The 16,771-nt window shown below is 48.3% G+C and overlaps 1 protein-coding gene across 2 annotated transcripts in view; it reads left to right on the top strand.

Moving 5' to 3' along the window:
- Positions 1–16,771, top strand: part of PBX4 (PBX homeobox 4) — a 57,913-nt gene that overhangs the window by 12,115 nt on the left and 29,027 nt on the right. Inside the window, exons 1-2 of one of the 2 annotated variants that reach the window (XM_050769705.1) lie at positions 6,518–9,009; positions 9,490–9,563. In XM_050769705.1, coding sequence (XP_050625662.1) covers positions 8,843–9,009; positions 9,490–9,563 — 241 coding nt within the window. In that variant the 5' untranslated portion in view covers positions 6,518–8,842. Of the gene's footprint in view, positions 1–6,517; positions 9,010–9,489; positions 9,564–16,771 lie in introns of those variants that run through there. The other variant, XM_050769706.1, reaches the window with a different exon arrangement.

Raw genomic sequence — 16,771 nt, forward strand, 5'->3', positions numbered from 1 at the left:
AAAATTAGCCACGAGTGGTGGCGTATACCTGTAATCACCGCTACTCGGGAGGCTGAGGCACGAGAATCACTTGAAGCTGGGAGACAGAGGTTGCAGTGAACTGTGATCATACCACTGCACTCCAGCCTGAGCAACAGAGCAAGACTCTCTCAAAAACAGACAAAAAAATTCAGATATGTGGATTTGGTAGAATATGTCATATACTTGTGTTTTTTGTGTTTTTGTTTGTTTGTTTGTTCGTTTATTTTGAGACAGAGTCTTGCTATGTCGCCCAGGCTGGAGTTTAGTGGCACGATCTTGGCTCACTGAAACCTCCACCTCCCGATTTCAAGCGATTGTCATGCCTCAGCCTCCCAGGTGGGATTACAAGCGTGTGCCACCATGCCTGGCTAATTTTTGTATTTTTAGTAGAGACGGGGTTTCACCATGATGGCCAGGCTGGTGGCCAGGCTGGTTTTGAACTCCTGACCTCAGGTGATCTACCTGCTTCAGCCTCCCTAAGTGTGGGATTACAGGCATGAGCCCCTGCACCCAGCCATAACGTGTCATATACTTGTTAGACATACCAGCACCAACCCCATTTTTCTCCCCACAGTCCCCATTCTCTGGCTTCCAGTCTATCTCATTATCAGCTCTCTATTGCTTTATAACAAATCACCGCAAGCCTGGCAGCTTAAAACAGCAGATATTTATTATCTCACAGTTTCCTTGGGTCAGGATTCTGGGCACAGCTTAGCTAGGTCCTCTGCTCAGGGTCTCATAGGGCTGCAGTCAAGGTGTTGGCTGGGCTACGTTCCTATCCAGAGCATGGGATTCTCTCCCAGTGTGGCATGGTTGATGGAAGAATTCACTTCCTGCAGTTGAAGTACAAAGGTCCCTGCTTTCTTCCTGGCTGTCAGTTGAGGCTACTCTCAGCTCTAGAGGCTGCCTGCGGTTGCTGCCACCAGCTCTCATGATATGGCAGCTGGTGCCAGTGGGTGACTCCCTAGTCGTCTAAGGTGGAGTCTTAGATAACAACTTAACCATGGCAGAGATGATACCATCACCTTTGGCACATTGCAAGTCACAGGTACTTCCTGAACTCAAGGAAAAAGGATTATATAAGGACATGACTCATTGGGGGTTTCCTTAGGGTATGTCTACCAAGTAAGTGATTTCATCCCCTTGGGGAAGTTCTCACTAGTCAGTCCTCTTTACCTCATTGATTTGCAGCAGCTGCTTTATCGCTGCTAGCTCAAGCACATGCTCAAAGCTTGGGAACTTGTTTTCTTTTCCTAATAAGCCACAGAAACTATGAAATTACTTTGTATGCGTTAAAAAGTGCTTTCTACTGTATCTAAAGTAAAATATTTTATAAGGAGAAAACTGGTAAAACAAAAACAAAAAACTTAGAGCCGGCCGGGCGCGGTGGCTCAAGCCTGTAATCCCAGCACTTTGGGAGGCCGAGACGGGCGGATCACTAGGTCAGGAGATCGAGACCATCCTGGCGAACACGGTGAAACCCCGTCTCTACTAAAAAATACAAAAAACTAGCCGGGCGAGGCGGCGGGCGCCTGTAGTCCCGGCTACTCGGGAGGCTGAGGCAGGAGAATGGCGTAAACCCGGGGGGCGGAGCTTGCAGTGAGCTGAGATCCGGCCACTGCACTCCAGCCCGGGCGACAGAGCCAGACTCCGTCTCAAAAAAAAAAAAAAAAAAAAAAAAAAAAAAAAAAAAAAAAAAACTTAGAGCCTTTGCAGAAGCAGAAGAGCCAACTTCATTTTCTTTCCTCTTATTGTTAAAATTAAGTTTCCAGGCCGGGCGCGGTGGCTCAAGCCTGTAATCCCAGCACTTTGGGAGGCTGAGACGGGCGGATCACGAGGTCAGAAGATCAAGACCATCCTGGCTAACACAGTGAAACCCCGTCTCTACTAAAAAATACAAAAAAAAAAAAACAAAAAAAACTAGCCGGGCGAGGTGGCGGATGCCTGTAGTCCCAGCTACTTGGGAGGCTGAGGCAGGAGAATGACGTAAACCCAGGAGGTGGAGCTTGCAGTGAGCTAAGATCCGGCCACTGCACTCCAGCCTGGGCGACAGAGCGAGACTCCGTCTCAAAAAAAATAAAAATAAAAATAAAAATAAAATAAAATTAAGTTTCCAGGCCAGAAACAGGGGCTCATGCCTTTAATCCTAACACTTTGTGAGGCCACAGTGGGAGGATTACTTGAGCCCAAGAGTTTGAGACCAGTCTGGACAACATAGGGAGAACCCATCTCTGTTTTATTTATTTATTTATTTATTTATTTATTTATTTATGAGACAGGGTCTCACTCTGTCACCCAGGCTGGAATATAGTGGTGTGATCACAGCTCACTGTAGCCTTGACCTCCTGAGTTCAAGCGATCCTCCCACCTCAGCCTTCCTAGCAGCTGGGACTACAGGCACATGCCACCACACCCAGATAATTTTTTTGTATTATTATTATTATTTGAAACAGAGTCTTGTTCTGTCACCAGGCTGGAGTGTAGTGACGCGATCTCAGCTCACTGCAACCTCCTCCTCCCAGGCTCAAGTGAGTCTCCTGCATCAGCCTCCTGAGTAGCTGGGACTACAGGTGTGCGCCACCATGCCCAGCTGAATTTTGTATTTTTAGTAGAGACGGGGTTTCACCACGTTGGCCAGGATGGTCTCAATCTTTTGGCCTCATGATCCGCCCGCCTCGGCCTCCCAAAGTGCTGGGATTACAGTCGTGAGCCACTGTGCCCGACAATTTTTTGTGTTTCTTATAGAGATGGGGTTTCACCATGTTCCCCAGGTTTCCTCTATTTTTATATTAAAATATTTTTTTAAAGAGAAAAAGTTAAATTTCCAGAAGATGAGCTATAACCAGAGTCCATTTTAATTAATGTTAATACCGCTACTGTGGAAAGAAAATGTTTAATATTTTAAGCTGAATATCTCATGTGATCAATGACTGTATACCTTATAAGAAAGACTAACATGGCCGGGCATGGTGGCTCACACCTGTAATCCTAGCACTTTGGGAGGCCGAGGCAGGTGGATCACAAGGTCAGGAGATCAAGACCATCCTGGCTAACACAGTGAAACCCCGTCTCTACTAAAAATACAAAAAGGTAGCCGGGTGTGGTGGCACGCACCTGTTGTTCCAGCTACTCAGGAGGCTGAGACAGGAGAATCACTTGAACCTAGGAGGCGGAGGTTGCAATGAGCCAAGATTGCGCTACTGTGCTCCAGCCTGGGCCACAGAGCGAGACTCCGTCTCAAAAAATAAAAATAAATAAGAAAGACTAACGTTCAGGTTTAAGATTTTCGGAAGTTCATATCTCATCTCATCCCCCATAATCATTTTATATTTGAAGTTCAGAGACAAAGATTTTAGTTTTGCACCCCAGTTGTATTCCTTTTTTTTTTTTTTTTTTGAGATGGAATCTTGCTCTGTTGCCCAGGCTGGAGTGCAGTGATGTGATCTTGGCTCACTGCAGCCTCCACCTCCTGGGTTTAAGCGATTCTTGTGCCTCAGCAAGTAGCTAGGATTACAGGTGTACACCACCATGCCCATCTAAGTTTTTGCATTTTTAGGAGAGACAGGATTTTGCCATGTTGGCCAGGCTGGTCTCAAACTCCTGAGCTCAAGTGATCCATCCATCTCGGCCTCCTAAAGTGCTGAGATTACAGGCATAAGCCATCATGCCGGCCTCTCATGGTGTTAATCAAATCTGATTTCTGTTGTGAAGTTATTGATTTTCAGATACATTATTCAGCTGTGGCTTTTAATAATGGATCTTTTAATAATGGATGCTTGAATGACAGAGTTACAGGATTTAAAATCATCATAATAGTAAATGTTAATAGCATAGTACTCATCAAAGTTGTTCACAGAAGTTCTGCTACACGCACATACCAGTTACCCTATTCTTTTTTTTTTTTTTTTCTCTTGAGACTGAGTCTCACTCGCTGGGATGCCGTGGCGTGATCTCAGCTCTCTGCAACCTCCACCCCCTGGGTTCAAGCAAATTATCCTGCCTCATCCTCCTGAGTAGCTGGGATTACAGGCACACTCCATCACACCCGGCTAATTTTTGTATTTTTAGCAGAGACATTGTCTCACTATGTTGGCCAGGCTGGTCTTGAACTCCTGACTTCAAGTGATCTGCCCACATCAGTCTCTCAAAGTGCTGGGATTACAGGCATGAGCCACTGTGCCTGACCAGTTACCCTATCCTTGCATTATCAAATTCTCTCTCTAGACTGGCTTTTTGGCATATAAGCATGTGCTAGTACCTGCTATCTTTAAGAACAGTCAAAGACAACAGGCTGGGCATAGTGGCTTACATCTATAATCCCGGCACTTTGGGAGGCTGAGGCCGGTGTATCATTTGAAGCCAGGAATTCAAGACCAGCCTGGCCAACATGCCAAAACCCCGTCTGTACTAAAAATACAAAAATTAGTTGTGTGTGGTAGCAGGCACCTGTAATCCCAGCTGCTCTGGAGGTCGAGGCGGGGGAATCACCTGAAGCCACGAGGTGGAGGTTGCAGTGAGCCATGATTGCACCACTGCACTCCAGCCTGAGCGATAGAGTAAAGTCTGTCTTAAAAAAAAAAAAAAGAAAAGAAAAAAGGAAAAAAACCTCCTTTGACTTACCGCTTGGCCTTGCTTTGTACCCGGGATTTGTTTTAATGAGGTATGGTAAGATGACAAGCATGGAGACAACTGCTCTGTTGAAAGGGAAGTTTATTACTTACAGCTCCAGAGGAGGGGGCACACCGTGCCATGCAGGGCCACATGGGGAAGCACCTGGGTCAGTGGGCGACAGTGGAGGGAGGGAAAACACGGCCCAGAACTTTTATAGTGATTTCCTCAGGAAGGAACGGGCATGGCATGGCAGGCAAGTTTGAGCAAGCTTAGGTTAGATAGTTGAAATAATTTTGGCAGGCTCTGCGCTAGAGTGGTCTCTAGTTGGTCAGTACCTGGCCCTGGGGTGATTTAGGGCTGGGAAATTATTGGCTTTGTGTGTCAGCATTAAATGAAGAAGATGATTGGGAATGTGGGCTTTTGATTGGTCGATTTGCATATGAATGGCATGTTCTTTGGCAAGTTGTTTGCTGTCTGTAGTAATAAGCTAGTCCTGGGAAAGACAGTCTTTCCAAGCCCCAGAATGTCAAAGCAAGATAAAAAAAACATAATAGTCCAGGCTCATACCTATAATCCCAATACTTTGAGGGGCCAAGGCGGGAAGATGTCTTGAGTCTAGGAATTTAAGAACAGCCTGGGCAATATAGTGAGACTTCAGCTCTGCAAAAACATTTCTTAAAAATTAGCCAGGCGTGGTAGCACCACTTGTAGTCCCAGCTACTCAGGAGGCTGAGGCGGGAGGATTGCTTGTGTTCGGGCACAACATGGCCACTGCAGTTCAGCCTGGGCAACAGAGACCCTGTCTCAAAAAGAAAAAGAAAAAGAAGAAAGCATGATTAACACACACCCTGTCTTTTGGCACCTGTTATGTTTGCTTGATCTCCCTTATGATAAACATCAAAGACTTTGTGATTGCTGCTTCCGCTTCCTCTTCACCTCCACATTCTCTTCCAACCTTGTTTCCCCGCTGCTGAGCTCCCTATGACCTTCATGTTACTAAATCCGAATTCTCTTTATTCATTTATATATTTATTTTTTAGAGACAGGTTCTTGCTATGTTGCCCAGACTGGTCTTGTACTCTTGAGCTCGGGCGATCCTCCCATCTCAGCCTCCCATAGTGCTGGGATTACAGGCGTGAGCTACCGCGCCCAGCCTCAGATTCTCTTCTGCGTTCTTATTCTGCTTGATCTCTCAGCAGCATTTCTCACAGGTTACTCTTCTCTCCATGAAATTCTTCTCTTGGCCGAGCGCAGTCTGGGCAACATAACGAGACCCCGTCTCTACAACAAATACAAAATGTAGCCAGGCGTGTTGGTGTGTGCCTCTTGTCCCAGCTCATTGTCTTGCCATGTTGCCCAGGCTGGTCTCAAACTCCTGACCTCAGCCATCTGCCTGCCTCGGCCTCCCAAAGTGCTGCAATTATAGGCATGAGCCACCGATTTTACGTTTCTGTAGGTCAGAAAGCCAACATGGGCACTCTGGGCTAAAATCAAGGTGTTGCCCATTGAACCCATGGACTGGTTCCTTGCCTTTTCCAGCCCGTTGAGGCCACCTGCATTCTTTGCTCATGGTCCCCTCCTCCATGATAAAGGCCAGCAACATAGCATCTCTCCGACCCTTACATCATCAAGACTTTCTCCGCCCACATCTGGGAAAGGTTCTCTACTTTTTTTTTTTTTTTTTTTTTTTTTTTGAGACGGAGTCTCGCTCTGCCGCCCAGGCTGGAGTGCAGTGGCCGGATCTCAGCTCACTGCAAGCTCCGCCTCCCGGGTTCACGCCATTCTCCTGCCTCAGCCTCCCCAGTAGCTGGGACTACAGGCGCCCGACACCTCGCCCGGCTAGTTTTTTGTATTTTTTAGTAGAGACGGGGTTTCACCGTGTCAGCCAGGATGGTCTCGATCTCCTGACCTCGTGATCCGCCCGCCTCGGCCTCCCAAAGTGCTGGGATTACAGGCTTGAGCCACCGCACCCGGCCTACTTTTTTTTTTTTTTTCTTGAGACGGAGTCTCGCTCTGTTGCCTAGGCTGGAGTGCAGTGGCCGGATCTCGGCTCACTGCAAGTTCCGCCTGCCGGGTTTACGCCATTCTCCTGCCTCAGCCTCCCGAGTAGCTGGGACTACAGGTGCCCGCCACCTCGCCCGGATAGTTTTTTGTATTTTTTAGTAGAGACAGGGTTTCACCATGTTAGCCAGGATGGTCTCGATCTCCTGACCTCGTGATCCGCCCGTCTCGGCCTCCCAAAGTGCTGGGATTACAGGGGTTCTCTACTTTTAAGGGTCATGTGATGACAGTAGGCCCACCCAGATAATCCAGGTTAATCTCTCCATCTCAGGGTCCTTAACCTTAATTACATTGGCAGAATTATTTTTCCCATGTGTTGTAAAGTACCATATTTAGGGTTCTGAGGATTAGCATGTGGACCCTTTTGGGAGCCATTATCCTGCCAACCACAGTTCCCATCCCAAGCGAGCAAAAACCAGAGTTGTCCCCATGACTTTCAAGGCCCTTAGAGTCAATCTCCACTTGCCACTCTAGCTCTCTCCCTCACTCCTAACGCTCAGCACCCTGGTCTCAAATAGCCAGTACTGAACCCAGTGTGTCCCCACAGGGCCTTTGTGCTTGGCTGTTTCTTCTGCCTAAACCATACCTCTCTCCAGCCCTTTTCTTGGTTGATTTCTCTTTCTCATTCTGATCTCAGCTTTGATGTCACCTCAGAGACATGGAAATTCCAAAAAGCCTTCTAACCATCACTGTCATGTGACCCCAGTCGCCCCAAAGCAACTGCCACGGCTGATGGGTTTCTTGTTGGTGTGTATTTTTTTTTTTTTTTTTTTTTTTTTGAGACGGAGTCTTGCTCTGTCACCCAGGCTGGAGTGCAGTGGCCGGATCTCAGCTCACTGCAAGCTCCGCCTCCCGGGTTCACGCCGTTCTCCTGCCTCAGCCTCCCGAGTAGCTGGGACTACAGGCGCCCGCCACCGCGCCCGGCTAGTTTTTTGTATTTTTAGTAGAGACGGGGTTTCACCGTGTTAGCCAGGATGGTCTCGATCTCCTGACCTCGTGATCTGCCCGCCTCGGCCTCCCAAAGTGCTGGGATTACAGGCTTGAGCCACCGCGCCCGGCCTGGTGTGTATTTTTGGTGTCTCACTCCCTCCATCTTAACCGCCCCATGTGTAAAAACCTCAACTGTCTGTGTCTCTGATGTCAGAATGGTGTGTGGCACATAGTAGGTACTCAGTAAACACCTGCCAAGTGACACTGGAAGAAGATGATTGGTGCTTTTGCTTATGCACCAGGATAGGCCACTGCAGGACCATAGCGTGAACACAGATTTCAAGTCATTGGACCTTGACATTTCATAGTTCTTTTCTTTTTCTTTGCTTTTTTTTTTTGAGACGGAGGCTCACTCTGTCGCCCAGGCTGGAGATCAGTGGCGCGATCTCAGCTCACTGCAACCTCTGCTTCCCTGGTTCAAGCAATTCTCCTGTCTCAACCTCCCGAGTAGCTGGGATTACAGGGGTGCACCAACACGCCCAGCTTTTTTGTATTTTTAGTAGAGATGGAGTTTCATCATGTTGGCCAGGCTAGTCTCAAACTCCTGACCTCAGGCAATCCGTCTGCATCGGCCTCCCAAAGTGCTGGGATTACAGGCATGAGCCACTGCCTCCAGCCTTTTTTTTTTTTTTTTTTTTTTCCTTTCGTCTTAATGACAAGGTCTCTTACGCTGGCTGGAGTACAGTGGCGTGTTCATAGCTCACTACAGCCGCTAACTCATGGGCTCAAGCCATCCTCCTGTCTCAGCCTCCCGAGGGACTGGGACTACAGGTATACCACCATGCCCAGCTAATTTTCAAATTTTTGAAGAGAGTGGGTCTCACCATGTTGCCCAGGCCGATCTTAAGTTTCTGGGCTCAAGTGATCCTCCTGCCTTGGCCTCCCAAACTGTTGGGATTACAGACATGAGCCACTAATGCCTTACAATAGTTTTTGATGAGTTATTTGCATTGCTTAATCTTTAACATATAATGGGAAATGTTTTGAATATTTGTGTATAATTTTATATTATTAGTATTATTATTATTATTGTTGAGACAGAGTCTTACTCTATTGCCTAGGCTGGAGTGCAGTGGCACAATCTTGGCTCACTACAACCTCTGCCTCCCAGGTTTAAGCAGTTCTCCTCACCCACCTGAGTAGCTGGGATTATAGGTATATGACACCATGCCCAGCTAATTTTCTTTTCTTTTTTTTTTTTGAGATGGAGTCTTACTCTGTCACTCAGGCTAGAGTACAATGGCATGATCTCGGCTCACTGCAACCTCTGCCTCCCGGGTTCAAGCAGTTCTCCTGCCTCAGCCTCCTGAGTAACTGGAATTACAGGTGTGCACCACCATGCCTGACTAATTTTTGTATTTTTAGTAGAGACAGGGTTTCACCATGATGGCCAGCCTGGTCTCGAACTCCTGACCTCAGGCAATCCGCCCACATTGGCCTCCCAAAGTTCTGGGATTATAGGCGTGAGCCACCGTGCCCAGCCAAGTTTTGTATTTTTAATAGAGACAGCATTTTACCATGTTGCCCAGGCTGGTCTCAAACTCCTGACCTCAAGTGATCTGCCTGCCTCAGCCTCCCAAAGTGCTGGGATTACAGGCATGAGCCACCACGCCTGGCCTTTATATTGATTTTGTGCAAATCAAATTCATGAAATGTGACTGTACTGCATTTTCGTAAGGCAGCTTATCTATAGTCAGAATGGTAGACCTCGTTTGGTTTGATTTCTCAATATGGAAGGTCTTTACTCTTGGGGATAAAATGATGACTGTTCTTTTCTCAAACCCTCCTCTGTCACCTCCCTTTCAGAAAGCATGCTCTGAATTGCCATCGGATGAAGCCTGCTCTGTTCAGCGTGCTCTGTGAGATCAAGGAAAAGACAGGTAGGCTGTTTAGAAGACACTTCCGGGCCGAGCACGGTGGCTCATGCCTGTAATCCCAGCACTTTTGGAGGCCGAGGCGGGCAGATCACCTGAGGTCGGATTCGAGACCAGCCTAACCAACATGGAGAAACCCTGTCTCTATTAAAAATACAAAAATTAGCCAAGCGTGGTGACACATGCCTGTAATCCCAGCTACTTGGGGGGCTAAGGCAGGAGAATCGCTTGAACCTGGGAGGCGGAGGTTACGGTGAGCCGAGATGACGCATCTGCACTCCAGCCTGAGCAATAACAGTGAAACTCTGTTACAAAAAAAAAAAACCACTTCCTATGTGTGTTTAGAGCTGCGGCAGCCACACATACCTCTGGTCTTGTCTCAGCCCTGATGTGCATGGTGGGCAATTTTGCTTGTCCCTTCTGTCTTGCAGAAGACCTCTAGGATGTTTTCTTTCTGCCTTATCCTTGCCCTGGTTTCTGGTATGCACACTGATTTATTTTGTAGTTTATAACTGAGAAATACTGTTGCAAATCAGTAACAAGCAGCTGCATTCTAGGTTGAAGATCTAAGAGGTGCTTAGCATTCTGTTATATAGAAAAAGTAAAAATGACAGACTTAGGGAAGTTGAATAAGAACAATTTTGTCAGCTGGGCACGATGGCTCACACCTGTAATCCCAGCACTTTGGGAAGCCGAGGCAGGTGGATCACGAAGTCAGGTGTTCAAGACCAGCCTGGCCAAGATGGTGAAACCCCGTCTCTGCTAAAAATACAGAATTAGCGGAGTGTGGTGGTACATGCCTGTAATCCCAGCTACTTGGGTGGCTGAGGCAGGAGAATCGCCTCAGGAGAATCCTGAACCCAGGAGGCAGAGGTTGCAGTGAGCCGAGATCGCGCCATTGCACTCCAGCCTGGGCAACAAGAGTAAGACTCTGTCTCAAAAAAAAAAAAAGAAAGAAAAGAAAAGTTGAAAAAATAGCACAGAGTTCTCATATCTCCTTCTTTGGGCTTCCTATCTCGTCAACGCCTTCAGAGCCATAGTACAAATATGGAAACCAGGAAATTACGTTGAGTACAGAGCTCTTTAACTGAACTACAGACCTCATTTGGAGTTCCCCAGTTTTTGCCCTAATGCCCTTTTCTGCCCTGAATCCCACATTGTATTGAGTCATCATGTCTCTTTGGTCTCCTGTGATCTGTGACCTTGTCATCCATGAACGATGTTGACCATTTTAAGGAGAAGCGCTCAGTCATTTTGTAGAACATCTGTCAGTGCGGTTTGTCTGACGTTTCCTCTAGATTGGACCAAAGTTGTGAGTTTGTGGCCAGAGTTCCACAGAGGTGATGTGTGTGTCCTCGGCACATTGTGTCAGGAAAAACATGCTGTCAATATGTCCTGTCACTGCTACCATTGACCTTGATCACTTGGTCAAGGTTAATAACAATTTGAAAATAGCTTACAAGTGGGGCCACCAAATAAGGTATTTAAATCAGTGGTCGTCTGCACAAAGGGTCACTTGATTTCTTCGAGTGAGTTGGTCTCTTGAGGTCAATTATTTGAATTTTGTGTGTCACTTCGGAGCATAGCGCTTCATATATACAGAGGCTTCTGGAAAGTGTATATGTTGTACAAAAGTGTGTTTCTTTCTGAACACTGTTTTGGTGCAAGATTGATGTGTACTTGACATATACAGTGATAGAGAACAGCAAGAGGGTCTGGATCCTGCCTCCACCTCTGGCTGCATGACCCTGGTCCTTGGCTGAACTTTTCTCTGTTCCTGGCTCTCCTCTGATTTGGGGGCAATAATAATACTTAGCTCGTGGTTACTGAGGACTGTTGAGGACTGTGTGAATTCATATATGTAAGCATGTCTCCTGCCCAGCTGTCAGAAGGGATGTGGTAACTAAAGAAGAAATTCAAGTTTAAATCTACATTTAAGTTTCACCTAAATGCTACGAGGACATGATGTCCCTAACCCTCACCAGTGTGAATTTATTTTTATTTTTATTTTTTTGAGATGGAGTTTCACTCTTGTTGCCCAGGCTGGAGTGCAATGGCGCGATCTTGGTTCACTGCAAACTCCGCCTCCTGGGTTCAAGCGATTCTCCTGCCTCAGCCTCCCGAGTAGCTGGGATTACAGGTGCCCGCCACCACACCCAGCTAATTTTTTGTATTTTTTATTAGAGATGGGGTTTCACCATGTTAGCAGGCTGGTCTTGAACTCCTGACCTCAGGTGATCCGCCTGCCTCTGCCTCTCAAAGTGCTGGGATTACAGGCGTGAGCCACCACACCTGGGCTTTTTTTTTTTTTTTTTTTTTTTTTTTTTTTGGAGACAGGGTCTCACTCTGTCACCCAGGCTGGAGGGCAGTGACATAATCTCAGCCCACTTCAGCCTCTTGGGTGGGTGATCCTCCCACTCCATCCTCCCAAGTAGCTGGGACTACAGGTGCGAGCCAAAAGCTAATTTTTGTATTTTTTGTAGAGAGAGGATTTTGTCATGTTGCCCAGGTCGGTCTCAAACTCCTGGCCTCCCAAAATGCCGGGATTACGTGCATGAGCCACTGTGCCCAACCAGCCTTGTATTCTGTTCTGCCTCTGCCTGCTTCACCCAATCCTCTAAGAAGCCCTGATTCCTTTCAGAGTAAATCTTGGCCCTTGATGTGCTCATTGCTGTTGGGGTGTTGCCGCTCTTGGACACTCTTAGGACACAGAGCTAAGGAATATTTGTGGGTTATTACAGACGTGTGTGTACACACACACAGGTGCGCACACATTCACATCTGTTCTTGTATGTCTGTATATGTTAAAAACCATGCGTTCATTACAATATCTTTATTTTTGTTTGTTCATTCATTCATTCATTCATTCATTCATTCATTCATTCATTCATTCTCACTCTCTTGCCCAGCCTGGAGTGCAGTGGTGCAATCTCAGCCTCCCAGGTTTAAGCATTTCTCCTGCCTCAGCCTCCGAGTAGCTGGGATTATGGTGTGCACTACCACGCCTGGCTAATTTTGTATTTTTAGTAGAGACAGGGTTTCATCATGTTGGCCAGACTCGTCTCAAACTCCTGACCTCAAGTGACGCGCCCGCCTCAGCCTCCCAAAGTGCTGGGATTACAGATGTGAGCCACCGTGCCCAGCTTATTTTTATTTTTGAGACAGGGTCTCATGCTGTCACCAGGCTGGAATGCAATGGTGAAGTCACAGCTCATTGCAGCCTCAACCTTCTGGGCTCAAGCAATCCTCCCACCTTGGCCTCCCAAAGGGCCGGGATTACATGCGTGAGCCACTATACCTGGCCCATTCCAATATCTTTAATTCTAGTTCACCACAGGGTTCCCACTATTTTTCTCTCTTTCCAGGTTTGTGACTCCTTTCTCCAACAGTGAGAGCCTGCTCCTGTTGTCCTCAGTACTTTTGCTTGTGTAATCCATCTCCCACCTCCTTCACCCCCAAGTATACTTAATCCCCCAGCTAAGCAGACCCCTCTTTGTCCCCACCCCCCAGCAGACTGATGCTGCTGACAGCCTCTACGTGATCCGCCCCCTGTTGGTCTCCAATACCCAGTGCCAGGTCATCCTCCCCGCCGGGGCCAGTTGCTGGGCTGTGATGCCCCTGGCTTCCTGCCCACCTCAGATGCCTCTCAGGGGTGTGTGAAAATTTGATGACCTATCTTATCTGTTCCTTATTTAAATTGTGGGGAGCAGGTGCTATGGAAATTGAAACACAATGGTTAGGCTTTCCTGGGGAACCAGACACACAAGTTTCTTGTTAGCAGGGAACTGGTTTTAAGCAAATTTGCCCTCAACTCCCTGGCAGCACTCCCTGCTGGTGCTTCAGCATTCGTATGGTGAGCTGGACAAGCGGGGACCCTGCACCCGAACAAGCCCCAAGTCCTGTGGGCTGAGGGAAACTGCCCAGAGAGGACACGGCCAGTGTGTATCCACCCCCTGGAGACACTGGCTGTGGTCACGTGTTCCTTAGTATTGTGGAATTGTGTAATGTTGGCCCATTTCACTTTTCACCTAATAAAAATAAGTCATTGTCAGGACCACCTGCAGAGGCATGTGTACCACTAGGCACAGGCAGCCCAAATTGTCCCCTGCTCACCCCTGACCCTGACCCCAGGAAGCAGCCTTTGGGGACTCCCCATTGCCCACAGCAGGTGTTTAGTAATGCAACATCTGGAATTTAGTAATAATAAAAAGCTATTTTAAAAAGTACTTTTAAGGCTGGGTGCCATGACTCACGCCTATAATCCCAGCACTTTGGGAGGCCAAGACAGGTGGACCACCTGAGATCGGGAGTTCGAGACCAGCCTGACCAACATAGCGAAACCCCGTCTCTACTAAAAATGCAAACATTAGCTAGGCGTGGTGGCATGTGCCTGTAATCCCAGTTACTCAGGAGGCTGAGGCAGGAGAGTTGCTTGAATCCAGGAGGCGAAGATTGCAGTGAGACAACATGCGCCACTGCACTCCAGCCTGGGCAACAGAGTAAGACCCTGTCCAAAATAAAAAAGAAGTACTTTAATCAACTGTAGTGTCGGGAAGCTGTCATTCTTGACCTTCTTCCTACCAGTGAGCTGCTGGGGCTGAATGAGAAACTGGTTTTTGAGAGTGTGGGTGTTCAACCTGGGCACGCCTCTTCATGATTCCAGCTGCCCCTGTGTGGATGTTACTGCATGAGTCTGTTAGTCTCAAATGCAGCAGTTTCAGGAGGGAAAACAAGAGTTGATGACAACTGTTGCCAACAAGTGCAGCCGAGATGTCTGTACATTTCAACCCCTGGCGTGGCCCTGCCCCCCCGATCCTCCTAGGCTTTGAGGGCCATGCTGAGGACATTTTATGTTTTTAGACAGAGTTTCGCTCTTGTTGCCCAGGCTGGAGTGCAATGGCGTGATCTCGGCTCACTGCAACCTCCGCCTCCCAGGTTCAAGCAATTCTCCTACCTCAGCCTCCCGAGTAGCTGGGATTACAGGCATCTGCCACCATACCCAGGTAACTGTTTGTATGTAGTAGAGAGAGGGTTTCACCATGTTGGTCAGGCTGGTCTCGAACTCCCAACCTTAGGTGATCCGCCCACCTCAACTTCCCAAAGCGCTGGGATTACAGCCATGCGCCATCACGCCCAGTGACATTTTTAATTTTTAATTAATTAATTTATTTATTTAAATTAAGATACAGAGCCTCACTGTGTTGCCCAGACTGGCCTCAAACTCCTGGGCTTAAGTGATCCTCCCACCTCAGCTTCCCGAGTGGTGGGATCACAGGCACACACCGCCATGTCCAGGGGTCGCTGAGGACTTTTTTTTCGGGGGATGAGGTCTTAGTATGTTGCCCAGGTTGGCCTTGAACTCCTGAGCTCAAGTGATCCTCCTGCCTCAGCCTCCCAAGGTGTGGGGTTACAGGCATGCGCCACTGCACCTGGCCACTCAGGACTTTTGATTCCTCTAACCTGAGTCCCAAGGCCACTGCAGGGCTCAGAGCATAGGCCACCTGGGCATTTCCTTGGAAACTAATGGTTTCTTCCCGCTGACTGGCTCAAATGGCTGGGAACGGGGTATGTTTTGGGGGGGTGCAGTAGGACAGGGATGAGACAGCAACTGCTCCTCCCCAAAATGCACAAGGCCGGAGCTGGGGGCTGCCTGTTCCTGAGTATCACCTGGAGTGTTTTCAGATGTCTTTTTACATCAGAAGTGCAGTCAGTGAGTGCTGTAGGTCCCACCTGTGGGCCACCGGTCTTGATGTAAGGAACACCTCAGCCTTCTAGTCTCAGAGACAAGACAGCCAGGGGCAGGAAAGTAAACAGGATCTCAAATCTGCTCCATCTGTCCCCATCCCATGACCAGGAATGGCCAAGTCTTAGCCCAGAGGAAACCGTTCATGGTCCTGATCCTGCACCCTGTGGTACCCACGGGCCACCTATCGAAGGGCAATCCCATGAGCCGAGGTCTTGGCGTGCTTCTGGATGTAACCCACAGTTCTCACATTGCCCTCTGGCTGAAGTCTGCAGCAGGCCTTGTAGTAAAGACCAAACTTCCACAGAGCATTTAAAGCCTGGTGGGGCAGGACATGGTGGCTCACACCTATAATCCCAGTACTTTGGAAGGCCAAGGTGGGAGGATCGCTGGAGCCCAGGAGTATGAGACCAGCCTGGGCAACACAGTAAGACCCCATCTCTACAACAACAACAACAAAAAGATTAAGTCTGGTGGGTATTGATGGAGCCTGGGCAGGCAGCTTGGGCCTTCCTCAAAATGTTCCCCAGAGCCCTGCACAGCCTGGGGCAGACCCTGTTTCTCCTATTTTACAGATGGGCAGTGGGAAGCTCTAAGAGACAGGGGCCTCCCCAGGGCACACCAGTCACCCGCAGCCAGGTTGCATGCTGCCCCCCCATACACTGTCCTCACTTGTGAAAGGGACCCAGGGCCTGTCTCTCATGGCCTGCGCTCATGGGCCCCACACACCCACCTGTGTCATCTGAACAATGACCATTCCTGGGCAGCGCAGGGTCTAGGATGTGCTATGTTCTCAGGGTCTGTCCTGGTGCCTTTGTTTTTGTTGAATGAAGAACTGTTGTTGGTGACTGATACATATTAACTGAAATCCCTTTCATCCAGTTCCCCTTATGAGGTTCAGAAGATTCAGTGTCTGGGGGCCTGACTTAGAACACAGGGCTTATCACTCACAGCAGCCTGAAAAGAAAGTGGTCCTCAATGTAAACCTGGCATCACCAGATGCACTGCCCGCACTCCCTGGCGAACCCGAGGAATGGCCTGTCGGAGGTATGCAGGCAAGTGCCTCAAAGCTTATCTCCTCGGGTCAGCTTCATCACACCACAGTGCCTGGGCGCTCCTGCCCTGAGGTGGTCTCTGAAGGCCAAGGATATCCTCAGCGTATGCATTTCCTCCCAAACCCTCCTTCCCAGAAACAGCTGTCTTCCTCGGTGTCTGGAGGAGCTGTTCTGAGGAGAACAAAATAAACCCTTATTAGTTGCAGAGCTTTGAATTTAGCTGGGAGGACCAGATACTGGCCACAGTCCCTTTGCTGAGACCCTGGGACTAGGTATCTTGCAGAATTCAAAAGCATTGGATTTAAGATTTGTCACGTTGGCCAGGTACAGTAGCTCACGCCTGTAATCCCAGCACTTTGGGAGGCTGAGGCAGGCGGATCATCTGAGGTCAGGAGTTCGAGACCAGCCCGGCCAAT

Source organism: Macaca thibetana, chromosome 19 (genome assembly GCF_024542745.1).
Source record: "Macaca thibetana thibetana isolate TM-01 chromosome 19, ASM2454274v1, whole genome shotgun sequence".
NCBI lineage: Eukaryota > Metazoa > Chordata > Mammalia > Primates > Cercopithecidae > Macaca > Macaca thibetana.